We start from the raw sequence: 18,470 nt of genomic DNA, 5'->3' as shown, positions 1-18,470 counted from the left end.
CTAAGATTCTATCCTTTCTACAGGAGGGTTTGGAGAAAGGATTATCTGCAAGTTCTTTGAAGGGACAGATTTCTGCTTTATCTGTTTTACTTCACAAAAAACTGGCGGCTGTGCCAGATGTTCAAGCTTTTGTTCAGGCTCTGGTTAGAATCAAGCCTGTTTACAAACCTTTGACTCCTCCTTGGAGTCTCAATTTAGTTCTTTCAGTTCTTCAAGGGGTTCCGTTTGAACCCTTACATTCCGTAGATATTAAGTTACTATCTTGGAAAGTTTTGTTTTTGGTTGCAATTTCTTCTGCTAGAAGAGTTTCAGAGTTATCTGCTCTGCAGTGTTCTCCTCCTTATCTGGTGTTCCATGCAGATAAGGTGGTTTTGCGTACTAAACCTGGTTTCTCCAACATAGGTGTGTCCGGTCCACGGCGTCATCCTTACTTGTGGGATATTCTCTTCCCCAACAGGAAATGGCAAAGAGCCCAGCAAAGCTGGTCACATGATCCCTCCTAGGCTCCGCCTTCCCCAGTCATTCTCTTTGCCGTTGTACAGGCAACATCTCCACGGAGATGGCTTAGAGTTTTTTAGTGTTTAACTGTAGTTTTTATTATTCAATCAAGAGTTTGTTATTTTAAAATAGTGCTGGTATGTACTATTTACTCTGAAACAGAAAAGAGATGAAGATTTCTGTTTGTAAGAGGAAAATGATTTTAGCAACCGTTACTAAAATCGATGGCTGTTTCCACACAGGACTGTTGAGAGGAATTAACTTCAGTTGGGGGAACAGTGAGCAGACTTTTGCTGCTTGAGGTATGACACATTCTAACAAGACGATGTAATGCTGGAAGCTGTCATTTTCCCTATGGGATCCGGTAAGCCATTTTTATTACAGACAGAAAAAAAGGGCTTCACAAGGGCTTTTTAAGACTGTAGACATTTTCTGGGCTAAATCGATTTATATATAAACATATTTTATTCTCCATAGCCTTGAGGAATTATTTTAATCTTGGGAATTTTGTAAAATAACCGGCAGGCACTGTATTGGACACCTTATTCTCTAGGGGCTTTCCCTAATCATAGGCAGAGTCTCATTTTCGCGCCTGTATTGCGCACTTGTTTTTGAGAAGCATGACATGCAGATGCATGTGTGAGGAGCTCTGATACATAGAAAAGACTTTCTGAAGGCGTCATTTGGTATCGTATTCCCCTTTGGGCTTGGTTGGGTCTCGGCAAAGCAGATACGAGGGACTGTAAAGGGGTTAAATATAAAAACGGCTCCGGTTCCGTTATTTTAAGGGTTAAAGCTTCCAAATTTGGTGTGCAATACTTTTAAGGCTTTAAGACACTGTGGTGAAATTTTGGTGAATTTTGAACAATTCCTTCATACTTTTTCGCAATTGCAGTAATAAAGTGTGTTCAGTTTAAAATTTAAAGTGACAGTAACGGTTTTATTTTAAAACGTTTTTTTGTACTTTGTTATCAAGTTTATGCCTGTTTAACATGTCTGAACTACCAGATAGACTGTGTTCTGAATGCGGGGAAGCCAAGGTTCCTTCTCATTTAAATAGATGTGATTTATGTGACACAAAATTTAGAGAAAATGATGCCCAAGATGATTCCTCAAGTGAGGGGAGTAAGCATGGTACTGCATCATCCCCTCCTTCGTCTACACCAGTCTTGCCCACACAGGAAGCCCCTAGTACATCTAGCGCGCCAATACTCCTTACTATGCAACAATTAACGGCTGTAATGGATAATTCTATCAAAAACATTTTAGCCAAAATGCCCACTTATCAGCGAAAGCGCGACTGCTCTGTTTTAGAAAATACTGAAGAGCATGAGGACGCTGATGATATTGTTTCTGAAGTGCCCCTACACCAGTCTGAGGGGGCCAGGGAGGTTTTGTCTGAGGGAGAAATTTTAGATTCAGGGAAAATTTCTCAACAAGCTGAACCTGATGTGATTACATTTAAATTTAAGTTGGAACATCTCCGCGCTCTGCTTAAGGAGGTGTTATCCACTCTGGATGATTGTGAGAACTTGGTCATTCCAGAGAAACTATGTAAAATGGACAAGTTCCTAGAGGTCCCGGGGCCCCCCGAAGCTTTTCCTATACCCAAGCGGGTGGCGGACATTGTAAATAAAGAATGGGAAAGGCCCGGTATACCTTTCGTCCCTCCCCCCATATTTAAAATTTTTTTCCTATGGTTGACCCCAGAAAGGACTTATGGCAGACAGTCCCCAAGGTCGAGGGGGCGGTTTCTACTCTAAACAAACGCACCACTATACCCATAGAAGATAGTTGTGCTTTCAAAGATCCTATGGATAAAAAATTAGAAGGTTTGCTTAAAAAGATGTTTGTTCAGCAAGGTTACCTTCTACAACCAATTTCATGCATTGTCCCTGTCACTACAGCCGCGTGTTTCTGGTTCGATGAGCTAGAAAAGGCGATCATTAATAATTCTTCTTCTTATGAGGAGATTATGGACAGAATTCGTGCTCTCAAATTGGCTAATTCTTTCACCCTCGACGCCACTTTGCAATTGGCTAGGTTAGCGGCGAAAAATTCTGGGTTTGCTATTGTGGCGCGCAGAGCGCTTTGGTTAAAATCTTGGTCAGCGGATGCGTCTTCCAAGAACAAATTGCTTAACATTCCTTTCAAGGGGAAAACGCTGTTTGGCCCTGACTTGAAAGAGATTATCTCTGATATCACTGGGGGCAAGGGCCACGCCCTTCCTCAGGATAGGTCTTTCAAGGCCAAAAATAAACCTAATTTTCGTCCCTTTCGCAGAAACGGACCAGCCCCAAGTGCTACGTCCTCTAAGCAGGAGGGTAACACTTCTCAAGCCAAACCAGCCTGGAGACCAATGCAAGGCTGGAACAAAGGAAAGCAGGCCAAGAAACCTGCCACTGCTACCAAGACAGCATGAGATGTTGGCCCCCGATCCGGGACCGGATCTGGTGGGGGGCAGACTCTCTCTCTTCGCTCAGGCTTGGGCAAGAGATGTTCTGGATCCTTGGGCGCTAGAAATAGTCTCCCAAGGTTATCTTCTGGAATTCAAGGGGCTTCCCCCAAGGGGGAGGTTCCACAGGTCTCAATTGTCTTCAGACCACATAAAAAAACAGGCATTCTTGCATTGTGTAGAAGACCTGTTAAAAATGGGAGTGATTCATCCTGTTCCATTAGGAGAACAAGGGATGGGGTTCTACTCCAATCTGTTCGTAGTTCCCAAAAAAGAGGGAACTTTCAGACCAATCTTAGATCTCAAGATCCTAAACAAGTTTCTCAAGGTTCCATCGTTCAAAATGGAAACCATTCGAACAATTCTTCCTTCCATCCAGGAAGGTCAATTCATGACCACGGTGGATTTAAAGGATGCGTATCTACATATTCCTATCCACAAGGAACATCATCGGTTCCTAAGGTTCGCATTCCTGGACAAGCATTACCAGTTTGTGGCACTTCCGTTCGGATTAGCCACTGCTCCAAGGATTTTCACAAAGGTACTAGGGTCCCTTCTAGCGGTGCTAAGACCAAGGGGCATTGCAGTAGTACCTTACTTGGACGACATTCTGATTCAAGCGTCGTCCCTTCCTCAAGCAAAGGCTCACACGGACATTGTCCTGGCCTTTCTCAGATCTCACGGATGGAAAGTGAACGTAGAAAAGAGTTCTCTATCTCCGTCAACAAGGGTTCCCTTCTTGGGAACAATAATAGACTCCTTAGAAATGAGGATTTTTCTGACAGAGGCCAGAAAAACAAAACTTCTGAACTCTTGTCAAATACTTCATTCTGTTCCTCTTCCTTCCATAGCGCAGTGCATGGAAGTAATAGGTTTGATGGTAGCGGCAATGGACATAGTTTCTTTTGCGCGCATTCATCTAAGACCATTACAACTGTGCATGCTCAGTCAGTGGAATGGGGACTATACAGACTTGTCTCCGACGATACAAGTAAATCAGAGGACCAGAGATTCACTCCGTTGGTGGCTGTCCCTGGACAACCTGTCACAGGGGATGACCTTCCGCAGACCAGAGTGGGTCATTGTCACGACTGACGCCAGTCTGGTGGGCTGGGGCGCGGTCTGGGGACCCCTGAAAGCTCAGGGTCTTTGGTCTCGGGAAGAATCTCTTCTACCGATAAATATTCTGGAACTGAGAGCGATATTCAATGCTCTCAAGGCTTGGCCTCAGCTAGCAAAGGCCAAGTTCATACGGTTTCAATCAGACAACATGACAACTGTTGCGTACATCAACCATCAGGGGGGAACAAGGAGTTCCCTGGCGATGGAAGAAGTGACCAAAATCATTCAATGGGCGGAGACTCACTCCTGCCACTTGTCTGCAATCCACATCCCAGGAGTGGAAAATTGGGAAGCGGATTTTCTGAGTCGTCAGACATTTCATCCGGGGGAGTGGGAACTCCATCCGGAAATCTTTGCCCAAATTACTCAACTGTGGGGCATTCCAGACATGGATCTGATGGCCTCTCGTCAGAACTTCAAGGTTCCTTGCTACGGGTCCAGATCCAGGGATCCCAAGGCGACTCTAGTAGATGCACTAGTAGCACCTTGGACCTTCAAACTAGCTTATGTATTCCCGCCGTTTCCTCTCATCCCCAGGCTGGTAGCCAGGATCAATCAGGAGAGGGCATCGGTGATCTTGATAGCTCCTGTGTGGCCACGCAGGACTTGGTATGCAGACCTGGTGAATATGTCATCGGCTCCACCATGGAAGCTACCTTTGAGACGAGACCTTCTTGTTCAAGGTCCGTTCGAACATCCGAATCTGGTCTCACTCCAACTGACTGCTTGGAGATTGAACGCTTGATCTTATCAAAGCGAGGATTCTCAGATTCTGTCATTGATACTCTTGTTCAGGCCAGAAAGCCTGTAACTAGAAAAATTTACCACAAAATATGGAAAAAATATATCTGTTGGTGTGAATCTAAAGGATTCCCTTGGGACAAGGTAAAAATTCCTAAGATTCTATCCTTTCTTCAAGAAGGTTTGGAGAAAGGATTATCTGCAAGTTCCTTGAAGGGACAGATTTCTGCCTTGTCTGTGTTCCTTCACAAAAAGCTGGCAGCTGTGCCAGATGTTCAAGCCTTTGTTCAGGCTCTGGTTAGAATCAAGCCTGTTTACAAACCTTTGACTCCTCCTTGGAGTCTCAATTTAGTTCTTTCAGTTCTTCAGGGGGTTCCGTTTGAACCCTTACATTCCGTTGATATTAAGTTATTATCTTGGAAAGTTTTGTTTTTGGTTGCAATTTCTTCTGCTAGAAGAGTTTCAGAATTATCTGCTCTGCAGTGTTCTCCTCCTTATCTGGTGTTCCATGCAGATAAGGTGGTTTTACGTACTAAACCTGGTTTTCTTCCGAAAGTTGTTTCTAACAAAAACATTAACCAGGAGATAGTCGTGCCTTCTTTGTGTCCGAATCCAGTTTCAAAGAAGGAACGTTTGTTGCACAATTTGGATGTTGTTCGTGCTCTAAAATTCTATTTAGATGCTACAAAGGATTTTAGACAAACATCTTCCTTGTTTGTTGTTTATTCTGGTAAAAGGAGAGGTCAAAAAGCAACTTCTACCTCTCTCTCTTTTTGGATTAAAAGCATCATCAGATTGGCTTACGAGACTGCCGGACGGCAGCCTCCTGACAGAATCACAGCTCATTCCACTAGGGCTGTGGCTTCCACATGGGCCTTCAAGAACGAGGCTTCTGTTGATCAGATATGTAAGGCAGCGACTTGGTCTTCACTGCACACTTTTACTAAATTTTACAAGTTTGATACTTTTGCTTCTTCGGAGGCTATTTTTGGGAGAAAGGTTTTGCAAGCCGTGGTGCCTTCCATCTAGGTGACCTGATTTGCTCCCTCCCTTCATCCGTGTCCTAAAGCTTTGGTATTGGTTCCCACAAGTAAGGATGACGCCGTGGACCGGACACACCTATGTTGGAGAAAACAGAATTTATGTTTACCTGATAAATTACTTTCTCCAACGGTGTGTCCGGCCCACGGCCCGCCCTGGTTTTTTAATCAGGTCTGATAATTTATTTTCTTTAACTACAGTCACAACGGTATCATATGGTTTCTCCTATGCAAATATTCCTCCTTTACGTCGGTCGAATGACTGGGGAAGGCGGAGCCTAGGAGGGATTATGTGACCAGCTTTGCTGGGCTCTTTGCCATTTCCTGTTGGGGAAGAGAATATCCCACAAGTAAGGATGACGCCGTGGACCGGACACACCGTTGGAGAAAGTAATTTATCAGGTAAACATAAATTCAGTTTTTTTAAAAAAACATTTACTCCTGCATACGGAGGACAATCCTATGTTTGATGGTTGTGTTACACAGTGGCTGTAAGCGTCATTTACTCACATACCTTGGGAGCCAGTATTAAAATATTGCATGACATACAATGATAATCAGTATGAACCAGCGGGTTATTTGGAGGGAAAACTGCCAAGAACAATACTAGTGCTTAGTTTACTAAAATATTTTCAAGGGATCATTAAATAGAACTTTAATTTCTTTCCTAAGATATGGAGAGTCCACAACGTCATGAATTACTAGTAGGAATATCACTCCTGGCCAGCAGGAGGAGGCAAAGAGCACCACAGCAAAGCTGTTAAGTGTCACTCCACTACCCATAATCCCCAGTCATTCTCTTTGCCTCTGTCAATGGAGGAGGCAAAGTATGGTGTCTGAAGAAATGAATTCCTTTTTTGGGTACTTTTCCCTGCATGCAAGGATTTGGGGTTTATCTTTGTCCACGTTAATCTCTTCAGTACAGAAGTGGTTGTTTTTAACCATTTAGGAAGTTGTGAGGTAGTCCTTGCTCTGTCTTCCTAACATATTGCTGCCCTAGTATAGAAAGCCAGAGTAGGTTTACTCTGTTCTTTCCTTTTTCTACAGGTCTCTGTAAGGAGTATGTGTCCTTTCACGCCTTGTGAGCTGTCTTCCTGCCGGACAGCTGGACTGCAGGTAAGTGCTTTTTGTCTTCTAGGTACTGAAGACTTGCACTTTAAGAAGATTTCAGCTGCAGTGTTATTGGGACACTTTTAATAAGATCCATTTGGCTGGATTATTAAGTGAGCAGCGTGCAGGCACTGAGGTGGGAGACTAGGGGTTAATTTTTCCATTTATGTATGGAACATTTAATCCACTGTGGCTTATGTTTAATGAAATCTTTTAATGGTGTGTCAAGAGACACATGCTGCTTAAATACTTTTTGTGTGAAAAGCGTTTTTTACTGTGTATTTTTGACACAATTGCTGAGTCAGTTAGCCGGTTCGTTAGCTTCCGGTCTTCTGACAGAGATAGGGAACGCGCTCTTTTAGTGTGGCACAGTTTCCCTTCTCTGATGATCATGTGACTTCCGGCTCTCTGTATAGATATCAGAGCGGAGCGGCGTCTCAGCTTTCCCTCACTCTCCTGTGTCGGCACGATTGCTGAAGGAGAATTTTGGCTACTGATTGTCAAGTTTATCTGCTATATTACTGTTGGTTATGGTAGAAGCACCTCAGAGGTGTAGAGGTGCTATTCTTATTTTTTTGTCTTACTTTATTAATTTTTCTCATTCAGTTAATTGTGGGAATTTTGTCTGTACTGGTGAAACATGGATCAGGAAGCTGTTTCTTGTGACAGATGTTTACTATGTTTGGAGGCACAAATTGCTTTGCCCATGCAATTCTGTGCTTTTTGTTTAGCTAGAACTTTAGAATGTAATAATACATTTTTGCCCACGGAGCCTAATGTCTCTTAGGATGATGCTGTTCAGGCAATGCCACAGCCTTCTCCTTTAATGTCCCAAGCTTCTATGGCGTCGCATCCAGTGCCCTGCAGTTCCTCTCAGCCTCCTGGAGAAGTTTATTTTACCTGCAGATATTGCTGCTCATGTATCTTCTGTGGTATCTGCAGCATTATCTGCTGTTTCTATGTTGATTCAGGGATTCAGATAGTAAGGTTCCTGTTCCACCTGCTGCTACACAGGTTGCTCTTCCTCATAAGTCTAATGAGGAGGATATGTCGGTAGCCTCCGAGGGTGAGATCTCAGATTCGGACAGCATAATTATTTTATCTAATATTGAAGAAGTAAACTTCAGATTTAAGCTTGAACACCTTTTGTGTACTGTTGAAGGAGGTATTGGCTACTTTAGACGACTCTGATACTCCTGTCGTTGTCAACCCTAAGAAATCTAGTAAACTTAAATACTATGATGTTCTTTCCTAATAGAACTATGATCCCTATAGAGGATAGCTGCTCTTTTAAGGATCCCATGGACAAAAAGCTGGAGACTTATTTGAAGAAGATGTATGTTCATCAAGGTTTTCAATGGCAACCTGTAGTTTGTATTGCCACTGTATCAAGTGCGGCATCTTATTAGTGCGACGCCTTGTCTAAATCTATTTTTGTTGAGACTCCTTTGGAAGCGGTCCAAGACAGGATTAAGGCTCTCAAAGTAGCCAATTCCTTTATTTCTGATGCTAACATGCAAGTTATTTGACTGGGAGCCAAGATGTCTGGCTTCACTGTCCTAGCCCGCAGGGCGTTGTGGCTAAAATCTTGGTCAGCTAATGTTACCTCTAAGTCCAAGCTTCTGGTGCTACCTTACAAGGATAAGACCTTGTTTGGTCCTGGTCTGGCAGAAATAATTTCTGATATTACAGGTGGAAAAGGATCTTTTCTACCACAAGACAAGAAGAACCGACCTAAAGGACGTCAAAGTAATTTTTGTTCCTTTCGTAACTTCAAAGGAAAGCCTTCCTCTACTTCTTCCAAGCAGGAACAGTCCAAGTCTTCCTGGAAGCCCAATCAGTCTTGGAACAAGGGGAAGCAATCAAAGAAACCCGCAGCTGAGTCTAAGTCAGCATGAAGGGTCTGCCCCCGGTCTGGGATCGGATCAAGTGGGGGGCAGACTTTCTCTGTTTTATCAGGCATGGATGCGAGATGTTCCAGATCCCTGGGCTGTGGACATCGTATCTCAGGGTTACAAAATAGAATTCAAACCTTTTCCTCCCAGGGGCAGATTCCACCTTTCAATATTATCTGCAGACCAGATAAAGAGAGGCATTCTTGAACTGTATTCAGGACCTTTTTTCCCTGGGAAAGATAGTTCCAGTTCCTGTAAGGGAACAGGGTCTAGGATTCTATTCAAATCTGTCTGTGGTTCCCAAAAAAGAGTGAACTTTTCATCCTATTCTAGACCTAAAGTGTCTCAACAAGCTTCTCAGGGTACCGTCCTTCAAAATCGAAACCATTCGTTCCATTCTTCCCTTGGTTCAAGAGGGTCAGTTTATGATGACCATAGACTTGAAGGATGCATATCTTCATGTTCCCATTCACAGGGATCATCACAAGTTTCTGAGATTCAACTTTCTAGACAAACACTTTCAGTTTGTGGCTCTTCCGTTTGGCCTTGCCACAGTCCCCAGAATTTTCTCAAAGGTTCTTGGGGCTCTCTTGCCAGTTATCAGGTCTTGGGGAATCGCAGTGGCGCCTTACCTGGACGACATATTTGTTCAGGAGCCATCTTTTCAACAAACAAACTCTCGTACAGAGATCTTGTTGTCTTTTCTATGTTCCCACGGATGGAAAGTGAATCTGGAAAAGAGTTCCCTTGTTCCAGCTACAAGGGTAGTGTTCTTAGGGACCATAATAGATTCCCTATCTATGAAAATTTTTCTGACAGAGACCAGAAAATCTAAAATTATTTCCTCTTTCCTTTCTCTGCAGTCTACTGTTCGGCTATCAGTAGCTCAATGTATGGAGGTAATTGGTCTGATAAGTCGCTTCCATGGACATCATTCCCTTTGCTCGATTCCATTTGAGAGCTCTGCATGCTCAGACAATAGAATGGCGACCATTCGGATCTGTCTCAGAGGATAGAACTAGATCAGTCAACAAGAGACTCTCTTCCGTGGTAGCTTTCTCAGGAGCACCTGTCTTGGGGTTCATGCTTCCGGGGACCTTCCTGGGTGATTGTAACCACGAATGCCAGCCTGCTGGGCTGGGGAGTAGTATAGGACTTGTTAAAGAAGCTGGGACTATGGACTCGGGAGAAGTCTGCTCTCCCCATAAATATCTTGGGAGTTGAGAGCAATTTACAATGCTCTGATGGCTTGGCCTCAGTTGTCCATAGCCCAGTTTATCAGGTTCCAGTCGGACAATATCACCTCAGTGGCTTACATCAACCACAAGGAAAGAATTCTGAGTTCCTTAGCCATTAAGGAGGTGGCTCGGATTGTTCAGTGGGCGGAAGCTCACATTTGCGGTTTTTCTGCCATCCACGTTCCAGGTGTGGACAACTGGGAAACGGACTTCCTGAGCAGACATACATTTCATCCCGGGGAGTGGGCACCCCATCCGGAGGTGTTCTCCAGGTTAACCCTCAAATGGGGGATGCCAGAGTTGGATCTGATGGCATCTCGGCAGAACGCCAAGCTTCCAAGGTACAGTTCAAGGTCGAGAGATCCGCAGGCCACCCTGGTAGATGCTCTGGCAGTTCCTTGGGATTTTACTCTGGTATATCTGTTTCCTCCGTTTGCTCTCCTTCCACGAGTCATTGCTCATACCAAACAGGAGAGAGCATCGGTAATTCTAATAGCTCCTGCGTGACCTCGCAGGATCTGGTATGCAGACCTAGTGAAAATGTTATCTCTTCCACCTTGGAAGCTGCCTCTGAGGAAGGACCATCTAACTCAGGGTCCATTCCTTCATCCAAATCTCGTTTCTCTGAAGCTTGGAGATTGAACGCTTAGTTCTGTCTAAGCATTGTTTTTCTGAGTCGTCACTGAGACCATGATTCAGGCATGCAAGCCTGTTACTAGAAAGATTTAACATGAGGTATGGCTTATATACTTTTTATTGGTGTGAATCCAAGGGCTACTTTTGGAGTAGGGTCAGGATTCCTAGGATTTTGCCTTTTTTTCCAGGAAGGTCTGGAGATGGGACTGTCAGTCAGTTCTCTCAATGGGCAGATTTCTGCATTATCTATTTTGTTACACAAGCGTCTGTCGGATGTGTCAGATGTTCAATCTTTTTGTCAGGCCCTGGTCAGAATCAGACCTGTGTTTAAGTCTGTTGCTCCTCCTTAGAACCTTAAAGGGACACTGAACCCAATTTTTTTCTTTCGTGATTCAGATAGAACATGCAATTGTAAACAACTTTCTAATTTACTCCTATTATCAATTTCTCTTCCTTCTTGCTATCTTTATTTGAAAAAGAAGGCATCTAAGCTAAGGAGCCAGACATTTTTTGGTTCAAAACACTGGACAGCACTTGTTTATTGGTGTGTGAATTTATCCACCAATCCGCAAGAACAACCCAGGTTGTTCGACAAAAATAGGCCGGCACCTAAACTTATATTCTTGCTTTTCAAATAAAGAGAATGAAGAAAATTTGATAATAGGAATAAATTAGAAAGTTGCTTAAAATTACATGCTCTGAATCACAAAAAAAAAAAAATTGAGTTCAGTTTCCCTTTAACCTTGTTCTTAAAGTTTTGCAGCAGACTCCGTTTGAGCCACTGCAAACCATAGATATTAAGTTGTTATCTTGGAAGGTTTTGTTTCTTATTGCTATTTCTTCTGCTCAGAGAGTCTCGGAACTCTCGGCTTTGCAGTTTGATTCGCCTTATCTTATCTTTCATGCTGATAAGGCGGTTCTTCGTACTAAGTTGGGTTTTGTTCCTAAAGTGGTTTTGAATAGAAATATTAATCAGGAAATTGTTGTTCCTTCTCATAAGGAACGTTCGTTGCACAACCTAGATTTTGTGCGTGCTCTAAAATTCTACCTAGAGGTTAAGGATTTCCACCAGTCCTCTGCCCTGTTTGTTTGTTTCTCTGGAAAACGTAAAGGTCAGAAAGCGACTGCTACCTCTTTCTCTCTGGTTGAGAAGTATAATTTGTTTTGCTTATGAGACTCCTAGTCAGCAGCCTCCTTAGAGAATTACAGCTCATTCCACGAGGGCTGTCTCATCTTCTTGGGCTTTCAAAAATGTTTTCTGTGGAACAGATTTGCAAGGCTGCAACTTGGTCCTCTCTGCATACATTTTCCAAATGTGATACTTTAGCCTCAGCTGAGGCTTCTTTTGGGAGAAGGGTTCTTCAAGCGGTGGTGCCTTCTGTTTAGGTCCGCCTGTCTTGTTCTCCCTCCCTAGTCATCTGTGTCCTCTAGCTTGGGTATTGGGTTCCCACTAGTAATTGATGACGTTGCGGACTCTCCATATCTTAGGAAAGAAAACAAAATTTATGCTTACCTGATAAATTTCTTTCTTTCCGGATATGGAGAGTCCACGACCACACCCTTAAATTTAAGATAGTTATTTTTTACTAAACCTCAGGCACCTCTACACCTTTGTGTTATTCCTTTTTTCCATTTTCCTTTGGACGTGTGACTGGGGATTATATGTAGGGGAGTGACACTGAACAGCTTTGCTGTGGTGCTCTTTGCCTCCTCCTGCTGGCTAGTGATATTCCCACTAGTAATTGATGACGTTGTGGACTCTCCATATCTGGAAAGAAAGACATTTATCAGGAAAGCATACATTTTGTTTTCTTTCATGTAATTGGCAAGAATCCATGAGTTAGTGACGTATGGGATATACAATCCTACCAGGAGGGGCAACGTTTCCCAAACCTCAAAATGCCTATAAATACACCCCTCACCACACCCACAATACAGTTTTACAAACTTTGCCTCCTATGGAGGTGGTGAAGTAAGTTTGTGCTTGATTTCTATGATTTCTTCTGTGATAAGTGCTTCTAAGCATTCTGAAGCCCAATTCCTCTCAGAGTACAGTGTTTGTCAGAGAGATGTGAAGAGAGTATCGCCTATTGATTTTATGGTTTTCCTTGCGGGAAATCTTTTCAAGGGTTCTCTGTTATCGGTCGTAGGGATTCATCTCCTACCTCCCTTTTCAGATCGACGATATACTCTTACATACCATTACCTCTGCTGCTCAGGCCTTTCTGAAGTGTGTTTCAGATCTAGAGCTTTCAGGAGTAATTGTACCAGTTCCACTTCTGGAACAGGATCTGTGGTTTTATTCAAATCTATTTGTTGTCCCGAAGAAGGAAAAATCTTTCAGACCAGTTTTGGATCTGAAGTTTTTGAATCAATTTGTAAGGGTCCCAACTTTCAAGATGGTGACTATAAGGACTATTCTGCCTTTTGTTCAGCAAGGTCATTACATGTCCTCAATAAACTTACAGGATGCGTATCTTCACATTTCGATTCATCTGAGATTCTCTTTTCTAGACAAGCATTACCAATGTGTTGCTATTCCGTTTGGCCTAGCAACAGCTCCAAGAATCTTTTTGAAGTTTCTCAGTGCCCTTCTATCTGTAATCAGAGACCAGGGTATTGCAGTGTTTCCTTATTTGGACGATATCTTGGTACTAGCTCAATCTTTTCATTTAGCATAATCTCACACAAATCAACTTGTGTTGTTTGTTCAAAAACATGGCTGGAGGATCAATTTACCAAAGAGTTTCTTGATTCCTCAGACAAGGGTCACCTTTTTAGGTTTCCAGATAGATTCAGTGTCCATGACTCTGTCTTTAACAGACAAGAGACTAATTAAATTGGTTTCTGCTTGTCGAAACCTTCAGTGGCTATGTGCATGGAAGTTCTAGGTCTCATGACTGCAGCATTGGACGCTATCCCCTTTGCTCGTTTTCAGCTTTGCATGTTGAATCAATGGTGCAGAGATTATACTCAGATATCACAGTTGATATACTTAAATCCCAACATTTATCTCTCTCTGTCCTGGTGGTGGGGCCATCATCGGATTATTCAAGGGGCCTCATTTGTTCGTCCTTCCTGTACTGTGATTTAAACAGATGCAATTCTTACAGGTTGGGGAGCTGTCTGGGGGTCTCTGACAGCACAAGGAGTTTGGAATCCTCAAGAGGCGAGGTTACCAATCAATATTTTAGAACTCAGTGCTATTTTCAGGGCTCTTCAGGCTTGGCCTCTATTAAAGAGAGAATCATTAATTTGTTTTCAGACAGACAATATCACAACTGTGGCATATGTCAATCATCAGGGTGGGACTCGCAGTCCTTTAGCAATGAAAAAAGTATCTCGGATACTTTTTTGGGGCGGAATCCAACTCCTGTCTAATTTCTGCGATACATATTCCAGGTGTAGACATTTGGGAAGCGGATTATCTCAGCCGTCAGACTTTACATCCAGGGGAGTGGTCTCTCCATCCAGATGTATTTTGTCAGATTGTACATTTGTGGGGTCTTCCCGAAATAGATCTCATGGCTTCCCATCTAAAAAAAAGCTTCCCCGGTATCTTTCCAGGTCCAGAGATCATCAGGCGGAGATGGTGGATGTGTTAGCAGTTCCTTGGTTTTACAAACTTGCTTACATTTTTCCAAGGGTGATCTCCAAGATTATAATGGAACAATCGCATGTGTTTCTGATAGCACCAGCATGGCCTCACAGGTTTTGGTAAGCGGATCTTGTCCAGATGTCCAGGATCTCAAATCGCTAAATTTGAAGGTATGGAAATTAAATGCTTAGTGCTTAGTCATAGAGGTTTATCTGACTCAGTGATTAATAATATTCTACAGGCTCGTAAGTCTGTTTCAAGGAAGATATATTATCGGGTTTGGAAAACCTATATTTCATGGTGTTCTCATAAATTCTTTTGGCATTCTTTTAGAATTCCTAGAATTTTACAGTTTCTTCAGGATGGTTTGGATAAAGGTTTGTTTGCAAGTACTTTGAAGGGACAAATTTCTGCTCTTTCTCTTTTATTTCATAGAAAGATTGCTAAACTTCCTGATATTCACTGTTTTGTTCAGGCTTTGGTTCGTATCAAGCCTGTTGTTAAATCAATCTCTCCTCCTTGGAGTCTTAATTTGGTTATGAAGGCTTTGCATGCTCCTCCTTTTGAGCCTATGGGGCCCATTTAACAAGCTTGGTAGGGAGCCTGTGGGCCCGTGTCTAAAGACCGCTGCTCCATAACCCTGTCCGCCTGCTCTAAGCAGGCGGACAGGAATCGCCAGAAATCAATCCGATTGAGTACGATCGGGTTGATTGACACCCCCCTGCTGGTGGCCGATTGGCCGCGAGTCAGCAGGGGGCGGCATTGCACCAGCAGCTCTTGTGAGCTGCTGGTGCAATGCTGAATACGGAGAGCGTATTGCTCTCCGCATTCAGCGAGGTCTTGCGGACCTGATCCGCAGTGTCGGATCAGGTCCGCAAGACCTTTCTTAAATAGGGGCCTATGCATTCTTTGGATATTAAATTACTTTCTTGGAAAGTGTTGTTTCTTTTGGCTATCTCTTCAGCTAGAAGAGTTTCTGAATTATCTGCTCTCTCTTGTGAGTCTCCTTTTTCTGATTTTCCATCAGGATAAGGTTGTTTTGCGGACTTTGTTTAAATTTCTTCCTAAGGTTGTGAATTCTAACAACATTAGTAGAGAAATTGTTGTTCCTTCCTTGTGTACTAATCCTAAGAATACTCTTGAAAGATCTTTACATTCTTTGGATGTTGTAAGAGCTTTGAAATATTATGTTGAAGCTACTAAAGATTTCAGGAAGACTTCTAGTCTGTTGTTTTTTCTGGTCCTAGGAAAGGTCAGAAAGCCTCTGCCATTTCTTTGGCATCTTGTTTCAAAATTTTGATTCACAAGGCTTATTTGGAAGCGGGGCAGTCTCCGCCTCAGAGAATTACAGCTCATTCTACTAGATCAGTCGCCACTTCTTGGGCTTTTAAGAATGAAGCTTCGGTTGATCAGATTTGCAAAGCAGCAACTTGGTCGTCTTTGCATACATTTACTAAATTTTACCATTTTGATGTATTTGCTTCTTCTGAAGCGGTCTTTGGTAGAAAAGCTCTTCAGGCAGCTGTCTCAGTTTGATTCTTCTGCTTATGATTTAAGTTTTTTTCTTCATTTATGTGAAATTTCTAAGAAAGATTTTTTTTTGTGGATTTATTTTTTTCAGCGGAAATAGCTGTTGTTATTTTATCCCTCCCTCTCTAGTGACTCTTCTGCGGACTTCCACATCTTGGGTATTTCTATCCCATACGTCACTAGCTCATTGACTCTTGCCAATTACATGAAAGAAAACATAATTTATGTAAGAACGTACCTGATAAATTCATTTCTTTCATATTGGCAAGAGTCCATGAGGCCCACCCTTTTTTGGTGGTTATGATTTTTGTATAAAAGCACAATTTTATTTCCAGTTCCTCTTTTTGTTGATGCTTTTTTTACTCCTTATTTTATCACCACACTGTTTGACTATTCGTTAAACTGAATTGTGGGTGTGGTGAGGGGTGTATTTATAGGCATTTTGAGGTTTAAGAAACTTTGCCCCACCTGGTAGGATTGTATATCCCATATGTCACTAGCTCATGGACTCTTGCCAATATGAAAGAAATGAATTTATCAGGTACGTTCTTGATTTTATCAGGTACGTTCTTATATAAATTATGTTTTTGCACAGCCTCTGACTTTCATTCTAAAGAAGAGTCGGCAATCTCCCAATCCGCTTTTGAGGAGATGCAGTGAGCTTCATGAAATTACTAATATAATTTGAAATATAGTTCAGTCACACACTGATATGTTCACCTGAGATTTCACTTGGAAATATTTCAATAATGAAAATAATGAAGTGGAAATTAAAAATCATATAGAGCGTATTATACTTTAATTTCAATGGTGTTTTGGAAGATTTATTTTTTCCTATTGATGTAATGCCAAGTTCAAACTATATAGTAAATAATAATTTGCCATTTACATTTTAATCTTGCAGATAATTTAAGCGACACCTTGGAAAAATTGAAGCTAAGTGGTGCCGACTGCACATCTGACAAGTTAGATAGATGTTTGGACTGTCTACTTCAGGCACTGGGTCAAAATAGTAAGTTTGCAACATTATTATTATATTGTGAGCATTATTGTAAGTTTATAGAGAAAAAAAGTGGTATGTATAGTATAGAATGGACATGTATAATTTTTAGTTTAGTATAAAATGGAGTCACATAATTGTAGTGTGCCAAAATAATACTATAAAGTGACCTGTTTTTTTTTTTTATTATTGTGTGTTAATTGTTTTTGTTGTTAATTATTATTTTCCTCATCCATCAATCATCATCAAAGACCAAACATTAGGTCTGGCCCCATGACCTGTAGACCCTCAGTCCCATACCCACATCAGAACTCTGATCCAAGCTCACTGGCTCTGAAGTCTGTGTTTTTCCCTCACCTTCATATTCACTTGGCTAAATAGCTGTTGTCTCCTTCTTTACTTGCAGCAGATGTAGATAGCTTTGGGGTTCTCCACACTCCCCGACATCCAGGTAGGAAAGTGACAAGTTTGGCTCCAAAGGCTGTACAGTAGTGCCAAGAAAAAATAACCAAATGAAAAAACAACCCCCCCCCAAGATGGGACTAGTGCCATAGGTTGCGAAGCGCTGATATAAAATAACCATTACTAGTGCCATAGGTTGCTTAAGCCCTGGCATAAAATAACCATCACTAGTGACATAGGTTGCTAAGCCCTGATATAAACCAACCATGACTAGTGCCATAGGTTGCTTAAGCCCTGGTATAAAATAACCATCACTAGTGACATAGGTTGCTAAGCCCTGATATAAAATAACCATCACTTGTGCCATAGGTTGCTTAAGCCCTGGTATAAAATAACCATCACTAGTGACATAGGTTGCTAAGCCCTGATATAAAATAACCATCACTTGTGCCATAGGTTGCTAAGCCCTGGTATAAAATAATCATCACCAGTGCCATAGGTTGGTAATCCCTAATATAAACCAACTATGACTAGTGCCATAGGTTGCTTAAGCCCTGGTATAAAATAACCATCACTAGTGCCATAGGTTGCTAAGCCCTGGTATAAAATAACCATCACTAGTGCCATAGGTTGCTAAGCCCTGGTATAAAAACCCATCACTAGTGCCATAGGTTGCTAAGCCCTTAAATATAAAATAACTATCACTAGTGCCATAGGTTGCTTAGCCTTGATATTAAATAACCATCACTTGTGCCATAGGTTGCTTAACCCTCCCCCCAAGATGGGACTAGTGTCATAGGTTGCTAAGCCCTGGTATAAAATAACCATCACTAGTGACATAAGTTGCTAAGCCCTGATATAAAATATCCATCACTTGTACCATAGGTTGCTAAGGCCTGGTGTAAAATAACCATCACTAGTGCCATAGGTTGCTAAGCCCTGGTATAAAATAACCATCACTAGTGCCATAGGTTGCTAAGCCCTGGTATAAAATAGCCATCACTAGTGCCATAGGTTGCCAAGCCCTGGTATAAAATAACCATCACTAGTGCCATAGGTCGCTAGGCCCTGGTATAAAATAACCATCACTAGTGCCATAGGTTGCTAAGCCCTGTTATAAAATAACCATCACTTGTGCCATAGGTTGCTAAGCCATGGTATTAAATAACCATCACTAGTGTTATAGATTTCTCAACACTGGTATA

General features: G+C 42.2%; 1 protein-coding gene across 2 annotated transcripts in view; it reads left to right on the top strand.

Moving 5' to 3' along the window:
- Window positions 1–18,470, top strand: part of RAP1GDS1 (Rap1 GTPase-GDP dissociation stimulator 1) — a 488,321-nt gene that overhangs the window by 91,559 nt on the left and 378,292 nt on the right. For both annotated transcript variants that reach the window (XM_053703455.1, XM_053703456.1), the window contains exon 2: window positions 16,768–16,875. In XM_053703455.1, the coding sequence (XP_053559430.1) occupies window positions 16,768–16,875 (108 nt within the window). The remainder of the gene's footprint in view (window positions 1–16,767; window positions 16,876–18,470) is intronic.

The sequence above is a fragment of the Bombina bombina genome, chromosome 2 (genome assembly GCF_027579735.1).
Source record: "Bombina bombina isolate aBomBom1 chromosome 2, aBomBom1.pri, whole genome shotgun sequence".
Lineage (NCBI taxonomy): Eukaryota > Metazoa > Chordata > Amphibia > Anura > Bombinatoridae > Bombina > Bombina bombina.
This window is presented reverse-complemented; position numbering and strand designations above follow the sequence as displayed.